Consider the following 23,117-nt stretch of genomic DNA (forward strand, 5'->3'; position numbering starts at 1 on the left):
CACCTGCCCTTGGTGGACACATCTTGAGGTGTCCAGGATATCTATAGAGATGTTTTTGATGTGGAGATATGGTACTAAGGCTGAAAGCCTCTCTCTGAGGTTGCTGATTAAATAAACCATCTGTATTTGATCAGAGCTCTTTGCTGTGGGCCCTGCTCAAGCTTTGGAAGATCAGAGGCAAATAAGCAAGTCCCAAATTCCCCTGGCCAGCTGGAATACTTGCTTCTCCCTCAGTTTGAGCTGTGGAAGGCAGAGGAGTTTTAAGGCACCGAGTTTTCAGCCTGCACAAGGTGCTCCCTCTGCCAGCCCCAGGAGTGGAGCAGTGGACACAGGACAGGCCCAGGGGGCACCAGGGCTCCTCTCAGCACAGGCAACACCCAGCTAAGAGCTGAGGAACAACCCTGCTCTTTCTGTGTGGCCAGAAACCATCACAGAAAGGGACGAGGCTGTGCCTGAAAGAGGAATTCAGTGGGAGAAGTGGGGTCTGTGCCAGCCCTGCCCTCCTACCTCCTTGCCTGAGGCTTAAAATGTCACTTTGAGGGGAAAAGGGAGAGGCAGGCTGTATTTCACAAATGCCAATATGCCTGTTTTCTCCCAGATCAGATTTTCCTGTGTTTTCTCTCACGATGCCTCCAAGTCACAGCAGGTTCAGGGCTACCTGGAACTGGATTCAGCAGAGAGGAAACAGAGGCTGCATTTGCAGCTCTTTGGAGCTGCCTCCATCGTGTGCAGGATCCTGGCCCAGCCTGGCTCCAGCTGCTCCCCAGCACCAAATCCAGGCTCCCTCCCGCCCTCCAGCAGCCTGTTTATTTACAGCACAGTGCTTCTTTCTAAAGATCCGGTCTCAGGGGGCAAAATGCCTTCTGTGTATGAAACCAGTACTGACTAGCTCAGACATTGTCTTCCAGAGACTGCAGGCAGCCTGAAACAATAGGGGAGTGCAGAGAGTCCTGATGCATTTCCATTTTTGGACCATGATAAATCCAAAACCTAATAGTAACAGCTCTAAAAATGGCCTGCAGTAATTAGGTGGTTGGGAATTGGTTTGTTTTTTGGCCATCACACACAATCCCTCATGGCCTCACGTCTCCCTGCATTCCAGAAGATGCATTTAACCCCTCAAAATTGGACAAAGCCCCCGAGTTCCCCTCAGAAACTTTCAGAAACGAGCACCAGCTGGAGCAGGGACATGGCAAGCACAATGGAAATGGGAAGCACGCCCCAGAAGTCCTTGGCATCACATGGAAGAATTGAACCACAGGCCCAGCATGTTCTTGTGTTCCATGTACAACCTGGTCCAAACCTCTGGTTTTTAAAAAATGCAACCCATGCACATAAAATAGAGCACAGAGCCCGTTTTTGTCCCGAACTGCTGGATGACAGACAACCTCTTCCCGTTTTTGGGGTTTTGCTGACACCTGGTGTTCTGGAAAAGATGCTGTGTGTTCCTGCAATTCCCCTCCCTGGCTCCCGTTGGGATGTTCACTCTCCAGGTGAGACTGGAGCCCTGAATTTGGGGCAGACCCTGAGAAGTGCAGGTGTGCAGTTCGGTTTGAGTCCCTCTTTTCACACCTCGAGACAAGAGCAGTGCTGTGAGAACATTCTCGTGGTGTTACAGCACTGCAAACCTCACGGTGCAGACGGACACCTCTGACTCCAGCGACCAGGGGACTGCAGGGGGGAACCTCAGACCCATTTACCTTAGAACAGTTTGGGTGGGAGGAGAGCTTAAAAATCATCTTGTTCCAACCCCCCTGCCATGGGTGGAGACACCTTTCACTGGACCAGGCTGCTCCAAGCTCTGCCCAACCTTAACACTTCCAGGGATGGGGCAGCCACAGCTTCTCTGGGCAACCTCACAGGGAAGAATTTCTTCCTCATATCAGTTCACCACATCTGGTGAAGCTTTTTCTAAGTGGCAGTGCTTAAATCCGAGGTACTTGCTTACTCCATTGAATTATATAACCTGATGAGGAATTTCACTGCCTCTTTTTTTCCTTTGTTTTTGTTTTTAAAAACCCTTTTCAGAGTAGCCCTGCAAAATGTGTCCCACTTTTACACCACCACGTCATTATGTCACAAAGGATGATGCTGATCTTTAAATAGGGACAGTGGCTCCCCCAGGAATAACCAGCACCACCTGCTCACAACCAGTTGCCCAAAGATTTGCTGGACCAGCATTTCTGTCTCATTCCAGATGCCTGCCCTGCCCAAATCAGATCACTTACATCTCCCCAGGCAAACGCTGCTGCAAACAAAATTCCATAAATAAATCCAACACAATAATTAAATATTTATTTTTACATTCTCTCCTAAAGGACGTGTATTCTTTTAGAACACCTGCAGGCTGGTGTAGTAATTTTGATTAAGGATAATGAAATACTCTGCTGCCTTTCTGAATGCCTGAGGAAATGCATTTCATCCTAGAATAATGCAATCATAGAAGGGTTAGGATCCCTGAGTCAAACCCTTAAACCAGCATCAACATGTTCATCTCTAAACCATGTCTTCAAGTGCCACATCCACACGTTTTCTGAACACTTCCAGGGATGATGACTCCAAAATCTCACAGCTCTGAGAAAACCTTATATCTTACTTTTTTCTGACAGTGTGTGAGAACTTAATTATGGTGTTTATTCTTTCTGTCACTCACTGCCCCTCCCTCAAAATAAAGACAAACTATTGAACTTCTAATTTGAAGTTGAAGCTTGGATGGAGGTGATGGTGAACCTTTCATTGTAGGGCAATACATAAATAAATAATGTCTAGTACATAAGCATTCTTATCACAGTTTGCTAATTATTTTCTGGAAAGTTATTCTCTTGAAGAGAGTTTCAGTGCTTTTCTACCAAGAATGCCATCCTGCCTGCTCAGCAGAAGTTATTTACAGTCGTTTTCTCTTCTGTACAATAAAAAAAAACAAACACAAGAAACAAAACAAACAAACAAACCAACAGAAACAAACAAAACAAAACCCCAAACCAAAACAAAATAAAAAACCCCAGTGTCCACACTTGGTTCAGTGCAGCAAAGAAAAATCCAATATTTACAGCTTTCAGTTGTAGGAACTTTGAGCTCCGGGTTCTTCAGTGCAGTTTTGAGAGCAGCAGCAGCAGAGAACTCCTAGCTAGGGCAAGGCTCCTCTTCTCTAGTTGAAGGAGAAGCACAGTCTTGGGTCTTGGCTTGTCAAAGTCTCAGGAAGGCCCTTGGGCACTGGATTGCCCCACAGCCTGCAAGGACAGCAAAATGTTACTGCAGGACCAGGTGTGGGGCCCGAACATCTGGAGATGTGGATCCCAGGGCAGAGTGGGACAGGGCAGGAATGCTCATCAGAAGAGAAACCAGAAGGAATGAGAGAAAGAAAACTTTAAAGAACAAATGCAACAACTTCCTGATGGGGATATTACACAACTGGGTCTTCATTTTGTGCCTCATTTAAAGCCAGCAAGCTTTCCAGTTCCTTTTTCCCCTGGACTTTGTGAGGAGGTGAAGCTGTCCTAGAAAACCCTCACTTGCCTCGTGTCTGCATTCCCTGCAATGCCCTATGCCCTGCCAGCTAACCCAGGGCAGCAGGGGCATGGGACACATCTGTCCCCACCCTGACCTCTCCTTGCTGAGCCAAGAGCCAGCCACAGAGCTCTGGAACACCTGCTCACCTGATGGACTCAATTTCTGGGCACGCCGCAAGTTCCTCTGCGAGCTTTGTGGCCCCACAGGCTCCAATGTGGTTCTTCTCCAGGCTGTTTTAAAAACCAAAAGAGAATTTTGAAATCCAAAACAAATCCAGAGTGGAAAACAGCTGAATTGTCCCAAGTTGTAACCACTTTAAGTAAAATAAGTGTTAATTCAATCAGCCAGGCAAGGCTGGCCCTTGGTGCATGGAGCTTAAACTGCAGGAGCCTGCCTGTTGTTCCTAAAGTGCATCCCCTTTTTGGAAGCCCAGTGATTGAAGGCTCAAGGACAGAAAAATGAGCCTTCCCAGGGTTTTTCTCAGGGCTGTACTCACTCCAACACCTTCAGCTTTTCCATCTTTGGGAGAGCAATGGCCAACTCTTGGGCTCCTCCATCTCCAAGGGCATTCCAAGACAGTCTAAGGAGACAAGAAATCCCAGCTGTGAGTCTGGATGAACACTGGTGACATTATCCCTCATGGATTAGCCTTTTTGCAAGAGCTAATCACCCTCTTATCATGACAGGTAAACATTCCCCTGGTGCAGTGTTTGTGAGGTTCCCAGGATGAGGTGAGAGATGAGAATTTGACTCCATGTTCTCAGAAGGCTGATTTATTATTTTATGATCTTATATTATATTAAAAATGCAATACTAAAACTATACTAAGGAAAAAGAAAGGATACATCAGAAGGCTAGAAAATAATGAATAATAAAAACCTGTGACTAACTCCTCAGAGTCCAACACAGCTGATGGTGATTGGTCATTAATTAAACAATTTACATGTTTGGATAAACACTCTCCAGACCACACTCCAGAGCAGTAAAATATGGAGAAGCTGAGGCTTCTCATCTTCCCAAGAGAAGAAATCCTGGCGAAGGGATTTTTCAGAAAATATCATGGTGACCTTGGATTGCAAGCTTAATTCTGAGGATTTTCCTCCATTTCACCACATATTTCATGCATGATAAGACACCAAGGAGTGTCTGTGCACTGTGGTTACCTCAGAGTTCTGCAGGCCCAGGGAATGAGATGTGAAAAATGGAAATGGCTGCAGAGCACAAAGCTTTACCCCACTAAATTTTTTAGCAGTGTATTTCATCAATTAGTAAATTACTGATACATTTACCACCAAAATGTACTTGGTGGAAAGTATTATAAAATACTTTAACAAGCATCCAGCAGGGTGAGAAGTGCCCTGCATCTCCAAAGAGGAGCAGACACCAAAATGAGAGTGACCTGTGCATGCTGCAGCGCCTCCCCACACTCACATTATCTCCTCCATGGACGGGCACCGCTGGAAGCCCAGAGACAGGGACTTTGAAGCACCATCAGTGACTCCACAGAATTTCAAGCTGAAGCAGCAGGGAGAGAGCAAACAGAGAGCATGGAGTGCTGGTGTCAGAGCTGAGGGGAGCACAGCACCACGTCCCCTGAGGCCCTGGCACTCACTCGATCTTCCGGAGGCGTCTGAAGCTCGGCAGCCCCTTGGACAGGGCACGGATGCTCTGCTCCCCAAGGTCGTTTTCTGATAAACTGAAAGAGGCATGGAAAAGCTTTGAGTGGTGAGAAAAAGCAGGTACAGTCATCAGAGAAAAGCCACCATGAAAGCAATCATGTGAACTAGCAAGTTAGTAACTGCTACCCAGACTGAGTGAGGACTCTGCAGACAGCAGGGATGGGCCAGATTGGTAAACAGCAACTTTAATTCAATTCACTGTTTTGCACAATGGGAGTGACTCTGTAGACAGCAGGGATGAACCAGATTGGTGAACAGCAACTTTAATTCAATTCACTGCTTGGCACAATGGGAGTGACAGCCCTGCTGTACCTCCCAACCTCAGTCCTTGCCTGCAGACAGAAATATGGGGTTATACCTGTGCCAAAGAAGGGCAGGTCTGCAGCACATCATGTGTTGTATGTGAAACTGGAAATATAAAATCCTCAAAAACTGGAGTTAATGACTGGTGTGACTTGAGAGGAAATGGCAGTGAGGGAGAATGGGAAGACCTTCCAATACCTAAAGGGACTACAAGGGAGCTGGAGAGAGCCTTTGGACAAGGGCGTGGAGAGATGGGACAAGGGGGGTGAACTTCAAGCTGAGGGAATTGGATATTAGGAAGCAGAAATTCTTCCCTGTGAGGGTGGTGAGGCCCTGGCACAGGTTTCCCTGAGAAGCTTTAGATATCCCATCCCTGGAATTGACCAAGGCCAGGCTGGACAGGGCTTGGAGAAACCTGGTCCAGTAGAAAATGTCCCTGCCCATGGCAGGGGGATTGGAGCCAGGAGATCATCAAGGGTCCCTTCCAACCAAAACCAGCCTGTGATATCTTTGGCACCATCCTGGGTGCACCAGCCATGACCTACCTTATCTCTTCCAGCAGCTCACACACCACCAGGGCTCTGGCCAGCTCCAGCCCTCCTGCCTGCCCAATGTTATTGTTCTGGAAGCTAAACAAGGAAACATAAGCATTGGAGGATTATTTTGGAATGAAGCTGTAACAGAAGCTCATATTTAAACTGCCAAGAACCCAACCAGAGCTGGTGTCCCACCACTGGGATTCCTTTTCTAAGTTAACTTTTGATGACATCTTAGACACAGGCTGGAAGAGATGCCTCTAGGCTAATTGAGCCCAGGGAGCACTTCTAGCTCATCAATTTCTTGTTTTGTTACTATAAAACAGTAAAAGAAAGTCCTACATGTTAGAATCCTGGAAAGACTCCCAAAAAAGTTTTAAAAATACAGTAACACAAGTTCAGGGAAAAGAAATGACTCAGAGGTGCCTGCACAAAAGGGTGAGGGTCCATAAAAGATGTGCATCCTTATGCTTACATTCCACCAGAGGCATCAGAAACCAACATACTCCAATTTTAAGGTTTATTTTACTGTATACTCTCTTCCTGGTTTGTCTCTATAGCTAATGCTGCAAGAGATGAAGCAAGAAGAGTTTCTGTGACTCTTACAACAGAGTAACTGTGGAGGGTTCCTCAACCCTGGGACACTGAAGTTACTCTCTAAGCAACCAGTGCCCATGCCTTTTCCCATTCCTTCTCTCAACAATCCCCATTCTCCCCAGGGTCCCCAGCCTTCCTGGGGCAGAGGCTGACACTTACTGCAGGACCTTCAGGGTGGCCATGTGGGGCAGACAGAGGGCAAGTGTCACTGCTGTCCTGTCTCCAAAACCATTCCTTGATAGCCTGGGAGAAGCAGAAGTGAAATATTGCTGGCAGTGAAGTCCAGAGCCTCATTCCTCACCTGTGTGTCACCCCCACACTGATGTGTGACCCCCATTCCTCACCCACGTGTGCCTGGGACTCTGCTGAGAGGACCCAAAGTGCCCGACTCAAAGGACTCTGAGGGTGGGGGGAAGAAACAATGAGGTTTTGAAATCCTGCAGCAGAAGTTAAACAGGAAAGTAAAACTGAGCTGCACTTCCCAGAAGCAGACTTATCTCCCTCCATGACTGAGTTACCTGAGCTGGAATTGAGCTGAAATTGAACTTTTTCATATGTGCCCTCAGTACACACACCCTAATCTGAAGGTTACAAGGACAGTTCCAGTAGTTTAACTGTAACTTTTCCTTATTTGTTATTTTTTAATTTCATTTCTTTAATATGGCAGGGCACGTAGGTTCTTTAAACTGGTCTGGAATAGAACACCAATAGATCTGACTGTAAAGCCTTTATCTGTCCACTTCCCTCCATTTTTGCAGCCACACAGATTAATGGTGGTATCCTGGCCAACACAAGCACTGAGCAGCTCCTGACACTGCCTATGAACCTGCAGATTCAGCTCTTGAATCCATTAATCCACTAATGCAGAGTGCACACTTCTTGGAAATCTTCAAGACAATTCAGCAACCAATGCCCAAACCTTCCACATCCAGCACCACACATTGCTGTGGTGGCAGCAGAGTTTTTACTCTGCTCTCACAAGAATCACGGGGTAAAACTGATCTTGGCTTTATCAGAGTCATATCTGATTTCTATGCCTTGACTTTTGCCCAGCTTCCCAAAAGGATATTTGAAATCACACACTTACAGCAACTCCTTGATGTGCTTGCAATGGGCAAGAGCTTCCATCAGCTTTTCCCCTCCAGCAGGACTGGGACAGTTCCCTGAAAGGCTGAAATAAACATGAGACTCTCAGTGACTAAATGAGAACCAGAATGTACCAGGTTAAGATATTTCACTGTTTGCCTGCTGTGATGGGAGACCCAGACTCCTGGGAAATGGTCTAGGGATTTTTAGGTTCTTTCATCAAGTGCTGAGTAACTCCTGGCCCTGCAGGGAATGTGGGGAAGGAGCAGTTTCCCCTCTCAGACAGAACTGGGAAATTCCTTTTCTTGCTCCAAGTCACTTCCAGGTTTTTCATTTCAAAAAGCTACCAGGCTTTCCCCAAGAGCTGAGCCTAACAAAGAGCCTGGATGCTCTAATTTCTGTTCCCTGGGAGAAGGAACAGTTTGAGTCCATGTCTCAGCCTTGCACAGGGATTCCCACACAGGCTTCCCCACCAACCATGGCCATGACCAAAACAGCTGAACCAGAACAAAGGGACTCACTCGATTTTCTTCAGGTTTTGCATTTCCAGCAGGACAGCAGCAAGATTTATCAGGCCTGGATCTCCAATCTCGTTGTGGCTTAAACTTTAAAGAAGAGATGGAAGTCTGTGTTGTAAAGGAAGATGGCAGGCAAAGTGCAAGATCTTATTTAATGTGCCCCATTTGCTGGATGACACCTCAGGCCTTGCCAGCAGAATCAAAGAGCTGTTTATCTCAACTATCTCACAGAAAATTAATAGGTGTTAATGAGGAATTTTAAAAAATTGCAAAGAACAATTAAAATCACTGGATCCTGTTGACAGGTGGGAAATTACTTCAGCCAGAATACCAAGACAGGATGAAGATAGGTGGTTATTATTTTACAAATTGCTACAGCAGAGAATGGACAGCATCTGGCAAGAGAGAGAGGGAGAAAGCAGAGCCTGGGGTTGGCTCCAGGACAGATCTTTTCAGACAAATGCTGGGCCTGAGGCTCTCCAAGGACAGAAGAGGGTCTCTAGTCCTATTCTGGCTCCCAGGGAAGATTTATATTCTGTTTAATCCATTTTCTACATTACTGACTGGGGTAAGACCAAAGTTTCCTCTTCTGAACATCAAGTTCTGATTTCCTCTAGTCCAAGGTACCTCATACATGAGCATTTGCAACCTCCCTCCTTTTGTGACAATACTGTGTACAAGCACATCTGGTTCTCTCCAAGTGCTGGCACTGGTGGTCACCTCTCTGCAAGAAAGGAGAAACTCACTTGATTTCCTCCAGGCTGTGCATTTTCCTCAAGGCTTCTGCAAGTCTGGAGCAGCCTTCGTCACCAATGCTGTTGTGGTTCAAGCTGGAAACAACATCCCCAGGAAAATGGAGGTTTAGCTGCTACTCAGCATGCCAAGCCAGGCCAGAGGTGAGCTGCATCAACCATACTTACATAAACCTTCTCAGGGATGGCATCTCACAAAGCCCCAGCACAAGCCCAGGGATGGCAGCGCTGCTGAGTTTCATGTAGCCCAGGCTGGAGGGTGAAATAACAATTAACTCTCCAGGGACAGTGGTGTGAGCACTCAGCACAGAGGGGAGCAGAACAAGGTGGGAGAGATGGGGGAGTGTGTTCTAATCCCTGGGAATAATTTCAGTTTTGCTCTTTAATGCAATTCTAGTGGACCTGTCTGGATTTGGATAAAACACCAACAGAATAGCAAACCTCTGGAGCAAGAGCCCAGCCCCTCCTGGAGCAAAGTGCCTGTGTGACCCCAGGACAACAAGATCCATGCAAAAATAACTGCCAAAACATTTGATTCTCCACTGGAGTTCCCTGCCACAGATTACTGATCTGTGTCTCTCTCACTCACTGCTCATTGCAAATATAAAATAATTGCTGCTTCTTCCCTATCAGAAGCCATCAGAAAAAGCACATCTGTCCACAGTACATGCAGAAGGGAGGCTGCAGATTAACTGAAGCTTCTAGAAAGTCCTGGCAGCCTCTGGTCAGCCTGGTAACAACACGCTCACTCACTTGAGTTCTTCAATGGCCTGGCAATTCTGCAAGCCTGAGATCAAATAATCAATTCCAGCTGGTGTAACACTGCTGGAGGTCAGCCTGCAAAACAGCAAGGATCAGATAAGGAGATCAGGTCTCAGCACACCGAGGCAGAGTTTACTCCACTGACAGGCAAACTGCCCCATGCCAAACCCCAGACAGCACAGACATCAGGGAGCAGCAAGTTTGGAGAGATTTCCACACCCCTGGTGTGCAGGGCTAAGAGGACTGGCCTGAGGCGGAGGATTGAACAAATAATAAATGTGTGCAAAAGGTCCCAGCTGGACACACACAAACCCGAGGTCACACATACCCAAACATCTTCAGCTCTGGAAGGGGCAGCAAAATCCTGACCAGCATTTCTGCTTCACCCTCCTGGAGTTCCATGTGGGACCATCTGCAAGGAGGGAACAACAGGTCTGGGCTTTGTCCAGGGGTGGCTCAAGGTCTGTGCTGGGACCTCGAAGGAGGGACACAACACTGGCACTGGCAAGGTCCCACAGGAGCTCCCAGCCATGCTAGGGCAGTGCAGCTTCTCTGGGCACTGGGACACTGAGGGGGTTTCCAAGGATACCCCTGCAAGCCACCAGGTCTATGGGTCTTTGCTATTTTCCATTCAAGCACTCCAAGGAGGGGACCCAAAGGCAGGGACTGGGACCTTGCCCTGGCCTCTCTCGTGCCCTGCTGAGTGTTCAGAGCACTGGATCACCAGGACAAGCTGCTCCCCTCCCTAAAAACCCTTCACCACACCTGGTAACCCACCTCAGCTGCTGAAGCTGAGCACATTTCTCACAAAGCCTTTGGCAGAGGGAGTGCTTCATTTCTGGCTTGTACAGACTCAGTCTGCAGGACACAAACACAGAACACAACTCAGTGAGGAGCAGCAGAGCCCAGTGCAGCATCTGGTGCCCCCCTGGGACACGATTAGGGACAGATCAGGGCTTCCAAGAGCCCACCTGGGGCTTCCCTGCCATGCCCCATTTATGTCACAGTCCAAGTAGAGAAGCACAGCCCATCCCCACTGCCCAGGACAAGAGCTGCCTCTTCCTTCAGCTGCTCAAAAGGAAAAGGACACTGATGCTGCTCTCTCTGTGCTCTCATGCAGAAGCCAGCATGTCTTCAGAGTCCTCAAAGTGCTCCTGATGGCTCCCAGGAAGGCAGATGGATTTTTTAGCCTTGTTTAGGTCCAGCATGGGTGAAGGAGAGCAGCCCAAAGGACCATGCACATGCATAAGGTTCCTTCCACATGTGTGGCTCTCTGAGACTGAGCCCAGGGAGCCTTAGACACTCTGAAGGTATTTTTCATTCCACAGTGAAATTAAAAGCAAGCAGAAAGTAATGATAAATAGTTGCCTTCTCACCTGCTGATGACTGATTCTGTCTTCTCCAGGCAGTGTGGGAATCTTATGACTAATTGGAAGAGGGTTTTATCCTTACATATCCTGAAAAGTTAGAGATTAGAGAACAGCACAAATGTGTGAACTCCTGAGGGAAGAAAATGCTATTTTCCATAGGAAAACTCAGGAGGACTGAATGGGACAGGGTGATGCTGGCACATGACAGCTAATCACCCATCTCTGAAGAGGTTTGTAATGTTTAAACCAGCTCCAAAACCAGCCTAAACTGGGCACCCTCTCTCCCAAGAGCAACCAGGAACATGATCTCCTTCCCATTAAACCTTCTGAGCTGTGAGACCACAAACCTTCTGAGCACTTCTACCCACCAGCCATTGGGTTAAAATGGGTTCAAGTGGGCAAATAGATCACAAATGCACTGGAGACAGTGAATGAACAACAGGAGAACCAGTGCTGGCTTCAATCTCATTTCCTTAAGAGTATCAGGCTAAAAGAAAATATCTGGGAGACACCTGAGGTGCCACTCACGTGATCTCAGTGATGCTTCCAGAGGCCTGGAGAGCCAGCTCCAGCAGGTTCACAACTCTCTCTCTGCACACCCATGGCTCTTCTATGCTGCAAAGCAGAGCACAGGCAGCTCTGCTTTAGTCACACACTTGGATCCATCCCTGCCTCTCCAGCTGAGAGTTCCACACTCCAAACCCATGGAAAGGCAGCTTGGCTTAGCAGAGGAATGTCTGCATGGGACAGGGGCAGCCTGGGAACAGGCAGAACAGCCCAGATTCCCTGCAGAGGAGGGGAGAATTTGCCAGCCAGGATGCTCTGGCAGCAGGAATGTGTCCCCAGGATGATCACCCTTCTCTGTGAGGCTGGCAGGGCTCTGCAGAGCCAGCACAGGTTATGGCCAGAGCTCTACACGAGACTCAGTGGGGGATGAAGCTTTATCTCCTTTGGCTCAAGGAGATAAAGCCAAACACCAATATCAGAGTCAGCCATGGGAGTTTCTCAGGCCAATGCTCCCTGCCTTTGGAAGAAGCACAGCTCACTTTATTTTTTTTTTAATGAAAGGAGAGCTCAGAAGATCACACCAGTATCCACAAAAGCACAGTGACACAGTACCTGATTTTCAGCAGCCCCAGATCCTTCCTCAGGGAATGCAGAAGTCTTTCTGCAGCTTGGAGTGTCATGTTGTTATTTGAGGACCTAGAACCAAAGCTCAGTGTGATGAGCAGCTCACAGATGAACCCCCCCAATGGGTCCAAGAGCCATTAACTCACGTGTACTCTGTCAGACCAGTGCACCTTTCCAGGAGCAAGAACAACTTTTCCAAGTGCTCTGGCTGAAAGTTGCACTCTGCCAGTCTGAAAGGAAGAGAAAGAGAACAGCCCTAATTCATCACAAACAGTTCAGGCTTCCTGAGCTGGGAACATCAGGCAGCACAACCTAACAGAGGAAGAGGGATGGCACAAAAACCTTAAACACCTTTAAGGATTTCAAAAAAGACTGTGGCAACACTTCAAAAGCATCTGTGGAGATATCCTGATATATACCTGTGTGCTATAATGGCACTGCTCTTTGTAGGACCCTGTCCTGTGACTGTAGGAACACCTACAGGGGCCCAGGTGAGGAACAGACAGTGGGGAAGCACAGAGAGAAAGGGAGGTGGGATTATCTGTGATGTGACAAAGCTCTGCTCACAAGGTGAGTCCAAGGAAATGTATCAGCTGTTAGTGCAAAACATCACTATGCCAGGAGCAAAAAGATGCTGCTGTTTTGTCTGTCTTGTCCCTCAAAAAAGGACCCCACCTTTACCAAAGAAATCACCCTAAAAAGTCTGTAACATTACCTCAAAATCTTTCTTGGGTCATCTCCACTTGTCAGCTTGATGATTAAAGTTGCTTTGGAGCACAAACTGCACAGAGAAGACACGAGTGTAAGATTTAGATGGAGAATTACTACTTTTCCCAGTGTTCAGAATTTAATGGTCCCAAACTCCAGAAAATAATCCAGCACAGCAGTGACAGGTACCTGGCCCAGCTCAGCCCTCCCTAAAATAAACCAGCCCAGGGAAATGCTTCAGTGAGGTCTCACTCATGCTAAATTGGCCTAGAGGCAGAACTGGTTTATGGATAAGCAATCCTGACCTGTCCTGCTTTTATTTGCCTGCTCTGCACTCTCTGTTGAGCTCTGGGGAGAGGCACAACAGGAGACTTTAGAGTAGCCCAGAGATTCAGCAGCCACATCTGCAGGAAGGAATGGAAGTGGCCCTGGTTAAAAGTGGTTCAGGACACAGCAGCTGGTCCCATGAACACAAACACTGATAAAGCCCCACAGATGAGCAGCACAGCCCAGTCTCTCCCTGCAATCTGTGAGAAAAGCACTTTGTGCCAGGGCACAGGCCCAGAGCCCATGGGATATTTTTGCCTGAGAGGAAAGGAGATAAAATGCAAATCCAAGTGAAAGAACATGGGAAATTGCTTTCTATTGCCTCTGAAATCTCAAAATACTGAAGAGAGCCTTAGAGAGCAATGCTAGCTCCTGCCCTGAAGAGGTTCATTAACAAATAAATACATGACAATAATTGTTGGTACAGCTGAATATCTGTGCCTATACACAAAAATATCCTGGCCCTGTGGAATGGTAGTTCTGCTTGGCAGTTATGTTTGGCCATTTAAAGTGGACATAAACCAAAGGTTTAGGTAGTTGAAAACATGGTCCTCATCATTCTTACCTGAAGATCACAACATTTCATTAATTAAGAGGAAAACAAGCAGGGAAAGCTCAGAAATTAATGAAGAAAAACAGTCACCTGACTTGAACTTCAGTGGTGTTTCCAGATGTGACAAAGGCATCTATGAGATGCAGGACTCCATCCTGAGAAATCCCATTATGGCTGAGACTGCACAGAAGGGAAGGAAGGAATTTCACGTGTCAGGAGTCAGGGCTGTCCCAGGCTCCTCAGGCACAGAAACAAAACTCAAGCTGGCACCAAAGACAGAGCAGTTTGTGGGGTGCTGGGCCCCTTCAGCTTTGCTCAGCCACTGAACTCCCCCAAGACAGCACCGATGATTTGGGGGACAGAAAATGCTTTTTCCCCCTGGCACTACAGAGGCAGCAGCAGCTGGAACATTTACTGCCCCAGCAGAAAGGGAAGGGGAGAGGCTGGGTAGGGCACAGCTCAGCTCACAGCACCCTGGGAATTGAGTTACTCAGAGAGGACACCACACCCAGAAGAGTGATGAGCTGAAAGCTCTGGGTCAGCTTCTGTCACACCACCCTGTGGGCATTCACATTCTCTGAAAAATCCCTTTGCCCAGGATTTTTCTGCTGGGAAGCTGAGAAGCCTCAGAGGAAAAGGAAAACAATAATTATGTCATTTGCTTCTCCTCTGTTGTGCTCATGTGGAACGTGGTTGGAGATTGTTTACCACAGGTGATTGTTTCATTGCATTCTGCTGTGAGTTGTTTTGGCTCAATGGAAAATTGGGGCCAAGCTGTGTCAGGACTCTGGAAAGAGTCACAAGTTTTCATTATTATCTTTTTAGCCTTCTGTAAGTATCCTTCCTGTATTCTTTAATATAGTTTAGTATTGTTTAATATAATATAGTATCATAAAATAATAATTTATTAACTTTCTGAGCACATGGAGTCAGATCCATCATTCCTCCCTGCCACGGGGGTCCCTACAAACACAATCCCACCCCACTCTGGGCATTGCTATTTCCTGCTGACACTGATAAAAAGACTTTCACTTATTTTCAGCAGGTTTTGGATCAGACCCTGAGTCGCCACAGCCTGGTGGCCTTGAGCTGTGCTCACAGTTCAGTCAGAGCTTTGCTCCCAAGGCAGGAGAGGGCAAGAAGCACAAGCAGCAGCTTCCTGGAGGATCACACCAACACCCTCCTTGGATTCACTGTGTGCTCTCTTACTTGAGGGAACAGGTACCAGGCACTCGATGCAAGTGGTCCAAGAGGCACCTCAGGCCTGCATCCCCCAGCTGATTCCTGGAGAGACTGAAAGGCAGAAGAACATGTGGCCAGCCAAAACCCAGCCTTTGAAACAGGTTGCCCAAGAGGTGGGGGTTTCCCCATGCCTGGATATTCTCAGGTTCTGAGAGACCTGATCTAGCTGAAGATGTCCGGGCTCATGACAGGGAGTTAGACTAGATGGCCTTTAAAGAGCATTTCCAAAAAATAAAAAGGTATTCTATAATTCTATATTTATTTTAAACAGCAATGGTCCTCTGAGAAGCTTTGGAGAAAAAACTCCAATTTCCTGCACTTAAATCCTAGCTTAGCCAAAAAAAGGTCTGTTTAAAACAAATCACTACCTTATGAAATTACCTCATGCATAAGCTCCAGAGCAAGCTCAGATGAAGAGCTCAGGTGAAGCAACAAATACCTCCAAAGAGTAAAGGAGTGAAATCCCAAAGCAGCTGTCCCATCAGCTCAAAAGGACCTGTATAATTGCTAATTGATTGTGTTCCTCAGCAGCCTGAATGAGCACACATACCCCTGCAGACAGGCTGGGAAACTCGAGGCAATGCTGAACCCCACAAACACAGCTCTCCCCCTGTGACTCTGCTCAAGATCATGGCAACACCCCCAGCCCCACTTACTCTACTTCTGCCAGCCAGCCGTGCTGCTCCAGGATGCTGCAGAGCTCCTCCACCTGCCCTTCCCCAATGGCACAGCCTGTCAGCCTGTGGGAGGCAGCAGGAGAGTTAAAGCATGGCCAGCAGCCAGCTCAGCCTGAGCACTGCCCACCTGCACCTTCACACCAGGCTCTGTGCAGAATTCACACTTTTTGCCGTCCCTTGGTGCTGGGACAGAGACATTTACAGGCTCCTGTGCAGGGGCACTCCAGGGCCATCACTCCCAGAGGGCTGCAGACACATCTCTCATCACACAGATGGTCATGTGTGGAGGTTATCCTCCAGAATTTGAGGCACACATTTGGAGAGTGCACTGATGAGGGCTCAATTCAGGTGCTCATGCAGCAGAATTTGGTGCAACTCAAGATGATCATAAAGAAAAAAGGAGAAAAAGAAAATCACTGGCCTCTGCCATCCCAGTGCATCCAAATGGTTCTGACCTGCACTTGAGCAGATTAATTGAGCCCTAAAGCTTCGGGGCCTGAGCTCCTTGGCCACCAGCCCATGAATTCTCAATACAAGAGGCAATCTGGCTCCCTGCACTGGTGCTTCAAACCCACCCACAGAGGATTCCAGCCAGTGCTCGGTGCCAGTACCTGCACGATGTCCTTTGGCTCTGTGTGCTTGCTCCTAAATGCAGGAAGGCATTTTCCCTGGACCTGGAGCAGACACAAAGGACAGTCCTTCAGCACTGATCTCCAAGGATGACAGGCTTTGTAGGCCCTGCAGGGCTGAGCTGCTGGGCTCCAGAGTCTGAGTGCCTCACCGGACTTCCACCGCTCTGATCCGCTCACAGAGGTTGATGGAGTTGAGCAGTAGAACAGCACAGCGTGGGGACAAGGAGTTTTTCCTAATACTGTAAGAGAAGGGAAAGAAGAAACACTGAAATCAGCTCCTAAGAAGAGAGGCTGCCATACACACAGCCCAATTTTCCCATTGTTCATTTTGAGACACAGAAGATTGGATACATCCCATTTAACTCAGGATGAGGGAGCAAGGACCTAAAGTTTGGAGCATTGGCACTCAGTGCTCCTCTACCTAAAGGAGAGGCTCCTTTAGTCCCCTTTGACTAAAAAGGGAGTACAGACCAAGGGCTTACACTGGGCTACTCCTCCTTGGGGGCTGCTGGACTAGAGACAGCCCAAACTGGAAGCAACCTCCTGACTGGGCAAACTCAGTCTCACGAGACCCTGCTGCTCCTCCATGCTACAACACCTTGTGAAACATGGCCAAGCTCCTCCTGGGCTCTTTGTCCACACACTGGAGTGCCCTATCCCCTGACAGGGCTTCCCTGGCCTGGATTCCAGCCTGAAACAAAAGTTTAAAAAAAGACTGGGCATGGCACTTGGTGCTATAGTCTAGTTGAGGTGTTAGGGCATGGGTTGGACTCGATGATCTTAGAGGTCTCTTCCAACCTCATTATTCTGTGATTCTGAATTGCCCTCTGCTAAATATCATTAAAGTGCTGCTTTATTTCTAGAAACAAGAAAGGAATGGGTGTGAAAGCATTTCTGCATTTCCTTTGCCTTGCTTGTTAGTTTACAATTACTGATTAATGCTCCAAAGATCTACTGTGCTATTAACACTTTCCAAAACAATGTTTGAAAGCAGGGACCCCAAGCATTACCTCAGTAGTGTCAGATGACAGAGGGATGGCAGAAAGCTCAGTAATCTCTCAATGCTCTGGTCACTCAATGAATTTCCAGACAGACTGCAAAACATGGAAGGAAACAAAACCCAGGAGAAACTGTTTAAATCCCTAATTATTTCTGTAACATTTACATGGACATGCACACACAAATGGGTAAATTCTGTGAAAGGGCGTGTTGAGAAATGCCATGAGAATTGGGCAAGATTTAGTCCTTACAGCCTGATCTCTGTGTTTCTTTACATCCTACAGCCAATCAACATTCCAGTTTCAGGAGTCTCACTTTTCCATTACTGTACATTTACAAAATGATGCCACTGATGTCTTTCATGCAGGCAATAGGGGAATTAGGTTATTTTTATTTGCTATTACTCAGTTTTTGTTCTGACCAGCATTCTAGTTTTCTCAGAGCCAAGCTCCTGCCTGGAGCCCTTGAGGAGCAGAGCTCATGGCTTGGTGGGCCAGGAGCTCTTGCTGGCCTTGCTACAAGCTGAGGTCTCAAGGAATAGATGACAACAATTGTTTCTAGACAGGATTGAGGAAGATCATGAGAACACACACGTGTTTCTGGGGCCTTTACACACTGATGTGGTAGCCTTAGGAGGGGCCAAGCTCTCTTTGAAGCAGGACAGTAGAAAGTCTGGGATCAGCCAGGTATCTGGGTGAGGATGATAGAGAGGAGAGCTGGGGTACACCAGCTGCCACCCTGAGCATCAAATCTGGGGTTTGAACATCAAATCTGTGTCTGGGGCTGGGGAGACAGACAGACAGACAGACTTACTGGATTTCTGTCAGCTGGGGACATTGAGCCAGTATCTGGCACAGCCTGGTCACATCCTCCAGACCCACTCTGCAGTCCCTGAGACTGAAGCAAACAAAGCACTCAGGAGCTGGACATGCTCACAGGATGCCACCAGAGCCTCACAGCCCAGGACAAGGCCCATGGGGACCCCCTCACTTCCACTACACAGATTTTGCTACCCTTGGTCTGGGACTACGAAATCACAACCTGGGACAAGCAGATGACTTCACCACCCCTGAGCTGATTGGAGAGAGCCAGTCCACCAAAATACCAAAACTTTGGGTGTTCCCTCCCTAGAACCACATCATTGGTGACTCAGTTGTCTCAGGAGAATGGAGAGCATCTTTCCCTCCTCAGCACTGTCTGGGCTCTCCCAGAGGAAGGCTGGAATTGGTGCCTCCTCTGTCCTTTTCCTCCAGGAAAGAAATCCTAGAAGCCTTTTTGGGTGACAAACTGGCAGGTCTGCATGGGATGAATGTCACACTCACACAGATCTGTCTCTCCTTATTTATGGGTAGGAGCTTCCTCTGCTGGAAAGCAAGACAATCCCTTCAAACCAAGCAAAAGATGCACTATTTAATTTCCTCTCTGAGGAGACACAGCTGGAGGGATGGGTCAGTCCCACACACCACACTGCCTTAAAGACCCCCACAGACCCCCACAATCACCTCTCCCCCCAGTCCTGGTGGGAAGGGAAGCCAGGCTGCCATACCTAAAGCTTTGTCCTTTTGCTTCCTGCTTGGGGCGTGCCAGGGAGCCACTTCTCCATCTGCTGGTGCTGCTGGGGAAGGAAGAGTTTAGCCCATGAGCTGTGCTGCTGTTCTCCCCCCTGTAGCCAGCTCCCCATGAAGGGGCTGAGGTGGTGGCAGTGGCCTCCTGTTCCAATCTGCCTCCCCTCACCACCTGCCAGAATGAGGTTCAGCCCATCCCCAGAAGAAAAAGAGCTTTATTTGCCCTTTTCCAGCCTCCAGAGAGTTGTGCAGCCCCTCAGCACCTGGGCATGTGCTGTGTCCTGGGCAGCAGGGAGGTGACTGCAGCCTGTCTCAGCAGCTGGGTGCTGCTGGCTGCTCCATTGTTGCAGACATCCTTCATGAAAAATCCTTTCCTTAGGATTTTTCCTCCTGAGAAGCTGAGAGGCCTCAGGAACAAAATGTAAACAATGGTTATCTGCTGCTGTGGAATGCAACAGGTGCATCTGGGATTGGCCCATCTTAGATGTTTGTAATTAATGGCCAATCACAGCCCAGCTGGCTCAGACAGAGAGCCGAGCCACAAACCTTTGTTATCATTCCTTTCTATTCTATTCTTAGCTGGCCTTCTGATGAAACCTTTTCTCCTATTCTTTTAGTATGGTTTTAATGTAATATACATCATAAAATAATAAATCAAGCCTTCTGAAACATGGAGTCAGATCCTCATCTCTTCCCCAATCCAAAAACCCCTGTGAACACGGGCACACTCCATGCCCTCCATCAGCCATGAAACATCCCTGGGCTCCCCCAGCCTGGCTGGAGTTTGGCTCTTCATTGACACACCTCAGGGACCCACGTGTCACCTTCACAAGGAGTTTTAAAGACTTATGTGAGTGGGTATGGTTTTACCTGACTCTTTCCCAAAAGGTCAGATGAACCACCTGGGGGTGTCCTAAGCTGTAACCAGAAAAGAACATCATCAGCATGGAGTTTGACAACACAAGCTCCTGTATCATCCCTAAAAAACCCCACAGCTTGAGGTTTTAAATAGCAAAAGAATATAAGAAAGTACTCCTGGCCATACCTGAGGCTCATTGTTTTAATGTGTTCCTGTGTAGTTAATGATTGAGCTAAGAAAAACACAGAGCTAAGGGAGATCCGGTTGTTGTCAAACCTGCAGGAAGAAAAGATAAAACCAGCTGCTGCAAGCAAAACTGATAAAAATAAACCCCACACCACATCTGCTGCACAGATCCTTGTGCAGCACTCCCAGGCTGCTGCTGTCCCACCCTCTGCCTGTGTTTCCTGCTACAGTTCTGCAGACACAACTCACTCCCATATATTTTAAATTCATCTCTCACTTTTAGTGTTCAGAGAACCACAGAATAGCCAAGGCTGGAATGGGTCTCTAGAGCTGATCTGGTGAAACTCCTGCTCAGGAGGGTCAGCATGGAGGAGGCAGCTCAGGACATTGTGCAGCTGGGTTTTTATCATCTCCAAAGACAGAGAATTCACATTCTCTCTGAGCAACTTGTTCTAATGAGATTGTCTAACTGGAACAGTCTTGGCTTGAGACAAGCTCAATTAACCAAACAGGAACAATAAATATTTCTTTCAACAGTGCAGAATGGTGCCATTCTCCTCCAGCCACAGTCCTGCACAGAGCAGTTGCAGTGGGAGTGCAGGTGAAATACCCAGATAAACAAACACCAGCCAGCACTGCAGGTGAACTCAGACTCCACCACTGAACCTGGGTCTCCCCAGCACTTCCCTGCCTTCCAAGCTGCTCCCCCTCCCAGTGAGGAAAAATTCAGCGAGCTGCTAAAGACCTCAGGCAGTTTCAGACAGAGGTACCTGACATAAAACCACCTGTCCCCTTCATGGAGGGGCGAGCACGGAGCCTCTGGGGCACCCATCTCAGCCAAGCTTCAAATGGACTCAACCTGCTCTGGGCTGGAGGTGGGGGCAGAGCAGCCAGCACAGTGCATCTGCCCAGCACAGAATATCCTGCACTGATTGTGAGGGGCCCTTCCCAAGTGTTCCACAAACAGCACTCCACAAAACCCAGCCCATGCATAAGGAAAAAACAGGAGCTACTCACTTGAGAGAACGTAACATTTTCAGTTTTGGGAGGCACTGAAACAGCTGCAAAAGTCCCTCATCTCCCAGAAAATTCCCTGATAGGCTAGGATTTAAAGAAAGGCATTTAATTTTCACAGTAAAAATACCCATAGGCACCATCAGCTCTGTTATCTGTATGCACAGCCACATCTTCCACCAGGCTGTGCCTCTACCCCACTCTCTACAACACTGAGGGGCATTTTCTCAGCATCCCAAATAACTGCAGGAAAACACCACAGGAGCTAAGGAGGACTCACTCCAGCTCAGAGATGTGGCCACATTCCTTCAGGACTGCACACACATTCTTCAGGTCACTGCCTTGAAGATTACAGTCTGTCAGTCTAGGGGGGAAAAAAAGAAATCAATCATCCAGGTCTGCAGGATTTCAAATAAAGGTTGTAAACTCCACTCCTCTGGAAAATTAGAGAATCAGTGAAGAGAAAATAATGAAATTTAAAAATGCCTTGATGCTTAGCAGCTCCCCCAGGGTCTCCAGGTGATGCCCCCCCTGCCTGGCACTGCAGGTCCTGTGTCCTTGGTGAGGCACAGGGGGGGCACCAGGTCCCAGCCCCTTGCCAGGGGCTCCAGCATTCCCTCAGCCAGGGCAGACCCTGCAGCTCCCCAGGTCCCTTGTGATTCCCCTCTTAGAGGTGCAGGTTACACTGGAAACAGGACCCAGAGATGGGACGTGCATGGACACAATGAAAATCGGCCAGGGTACCTGATTTTTTGGCAGGTGGTTGGTGTCTGGTTTTCCTCCCCACATTGTTGGTCACCAGTAGAGAACACAGGCTCCTCCCTAAGTGAGCACAAAAGCAGACAAAGGTGAAACTCTTCTGCTTTGGATCCCTGGGGCTACCCTGGCTCCAGCCTGCATTTTCCCAATTGCAAGCTCTCCTTTTCTACCCAAATATCTGAGCATGCAGACAACTGGAGAGAAGGGGAAAGAGATATTTCTATCTAAGTTTGATGGAGAATTCAGCTTTTGCTGAATTTAGCTGAATTTTGCTGAATTTAGCTTTTGCCTAAATAAGTTTTGTGAAGTGCCTGTACAAAAATCTGACTATTCATAATTAAATGGAACTGTCTATGACTAACTAAACTGTAACTAAAAGCTACAACTATAAACAGTAAAACTATAACTAAATCTGACTATTCATGACTAAATGGAACATGCAAAACCTAAAATATCAGAGTTTGAAATGCCACCTGGTGCCTTAAAGGAGCCCACAGATTGCCTGTCTCGGGCTGTCACTCTCTTTCAAGCACAACCACTGGGCTCTGCCTGTAAGCGTGCCACAGTTTCTCCCTGGCTAAAAGGTGGAATTCCATGGGAGATGCTGTTTTACTGTGAGCTCAGTCCACAGAGAACAAGGGTATAAAGAGAGAACCTGAAACCCCAGGAGCAACAGGAAAGCGTTTCTCGGACAAAACCTTCATGTTGAGCTATTTTAACCATCGTTTTCTGAGGGGAAAAATTAACCTCCAAACCTCTCATGATTTAGGAGTACCAAGATCCAGAATGCAGAGTGTTCTGAACTGCAGGGATCTGTGAATCTTTTCAGAATTTGGTGGGGCATTCTCTTGGTTTATTTACCCTCACAATTATCAGCTAGCACGGGTGTCATTGAACAGCCTGCTCTGCTTAGGATGCTGTGGGATGAAACGTGCTGCTCTAGAGACATGAAACACTACAGAAGGCAGTGACAACTTTTCAAAGTGGCTGAGAAAGCCAGGAGACAGCTCCACATTTAGATTTGGGGGGTGGGGGTGGGAGGCAGGAACTGCTGTGAAGTGGAGTGCTACCCTTGGTACCTACACAGGATGCAAGAACCAAACAGGATGCTGAGATAACACCATTTGTGCACACACAGCCTACCTAGGAGGAAGGGAAGCAAACTCCCCGTCTTCTCTGAACCTCAGGACTGCAGTATCACGAGAAAGGCTGTGAGGAAGAGAAGTAATCAATCAGTGTCATGGTCAGGTTATTTACAGGACTTCTTGTTTGGTTTTGTTCTGCAAAACTCTGGTGACACCAATCACTTGTGCTTAAAACACTTCCAAAGCAAGATAAAATAATCTCCATCA

At 47.7% G+C, this 23,117-nt stretch overlaps 1 protein-coding gene across 4 annotated transcripts in view; it reads right to left on the reverse strand.

The window, feature by feature from the left end:
- Window positions 1-2,260: 2,260 nt before the first annotated feature.
- NLRC5 (NLR family CARD domain containing 5) overlaps window positions 2,261-23,117 on the reverse strand; it is a 34,948-nt gene continuing 14,091 nt past the window's right edge. For 3 of the 4 annotated variants that reach the window (XM_077185083.1, XM_077185085.1, XM_054640514.2), the window contains 33 exons: window positions 22,909-22,974; window positions 21,751-21,828; window positions 21,287-21,370; window positions 21,010-21,093; window positions 19,993-20,082; window positions 19,818-19,865; window positions 18,929-18,997; window positions 18,196-18,279; window positions 17,394-17,477; window positions 16,533-16,622; window positions 16,363-16,425; window positions 15,731-15,814; window positions 15,042-15,125; window positions 13,923-14,012; window positions 12,960-13,025; window positions 12,391-12,474; window positions 12,233-12,316; window positions 11,642-11,728; window positions 11,120-11,200; window positions 10,521-10,601; window positions 10,072-10,155; window positions 9,735-9,818; window positions 9,150-9,233; window positions 8,976-9,059; window positions 8,233-8,316; window positions 7,713-7,796; window positions 6,785-6,868; window positions 6,038-6,121; window positions 5,123-5,206; window positions 4,942-5,025; window positions 4,007-4,090; window positions 3,657-3,740; window positions 2,261-3,230 (listed from right to left, as the gene is read on the reverse strand). In XM_077185083.1, the coding sequence (XP_077041198.1) occupies window positions 3,149-3,230; window positions 3,657-3,740; window positions 4,007-4,090; window positions 4,942-5,025; window positions 5,123-5,206; window positions 6,038-6,121; window positions 6,785-6,868; window positions 7,713-7,796; window positions 8,233-8,316; window positions 8,976-9,059; window positions 9,150-9,233; window positions 9,735-9,818; window positions 10,072-10,155; window positions 10,521-10,601; window positions 11,120-11,200; window positions 11,642-11,728; window positions 12,233-12,316; window positions 12,391-12,474; window positions 12,960-13,025; window positions 13,923-14,012; window positions 15,042-15,125; window positions 15,731-15,814; window positions 16,363-16,425; window positions 16,533-16,622; window positions 17,394-17,477; window positions 18,196-18,279; window positions 18,929-18,997; window positions 19,818-19,865; window positions 19,993-20,082; window positions 21,010-21,093; window positions 21,287-21,370; window positions 21,751-21,828; window positions 22,909-22,974 (2,671 nt within the window). In that variant the 3' untranslated portion in view covers window positions 2,261-3,148. The remainder of the gene's footprint in view (window positions 3,231-3,656; window positions 3,741-4,006; window positions 4,091-4,941; window positions 5,026-5,122; window positions 5,207-6,037; window positions 6,122-6,784; window positions 6,869-7,712; window positions 7,797-8,232; window positions 8,317-8,975; window positions 9,060-9,149; window positions 9,234-9,734; window positions 9,819-10,071; window positions 10,156-10,520; window positions 10,602-11,119; window positions 11,201-11,641; window positions 11,729-12,232; window positions 12,317-12,390; window positions 12,475-12,959; window positions 13,026-13,922; window positions 14,013-15,041; window positions 15,126-15,730; window positions 15,815-16,362; window positions 16,426-16,532; window positions 16,623-17,393; window positions 17,478-18,195; window positions 18,280-18,928; window positions 18,998-19,817; window positions 19,866-19,992; window positions 20,083-21,009; window positions 21,094-21,286; window positions 21,371-21,750; window positions 21,829-22,908; window positions 22,975-23,117) is intronic. The other variant, XM_077185084.1, reaches the window with a different exon arrangement.

The sequence above is a fragment of the Agelaius phoeniceus genome, chromosome 12 (assembly GCF_051311805.1).
Source record: "Agelaius phoeniceus isolate bAgePho1 chromosome 12, bAgePho1.hap1, whole genome shotgun sequence".
NCBI lineage: Eukaryota > Metazoa > Chordata > Aves > Passeriformes > Icteridae > Agelaius > Agelaius phoeniceus.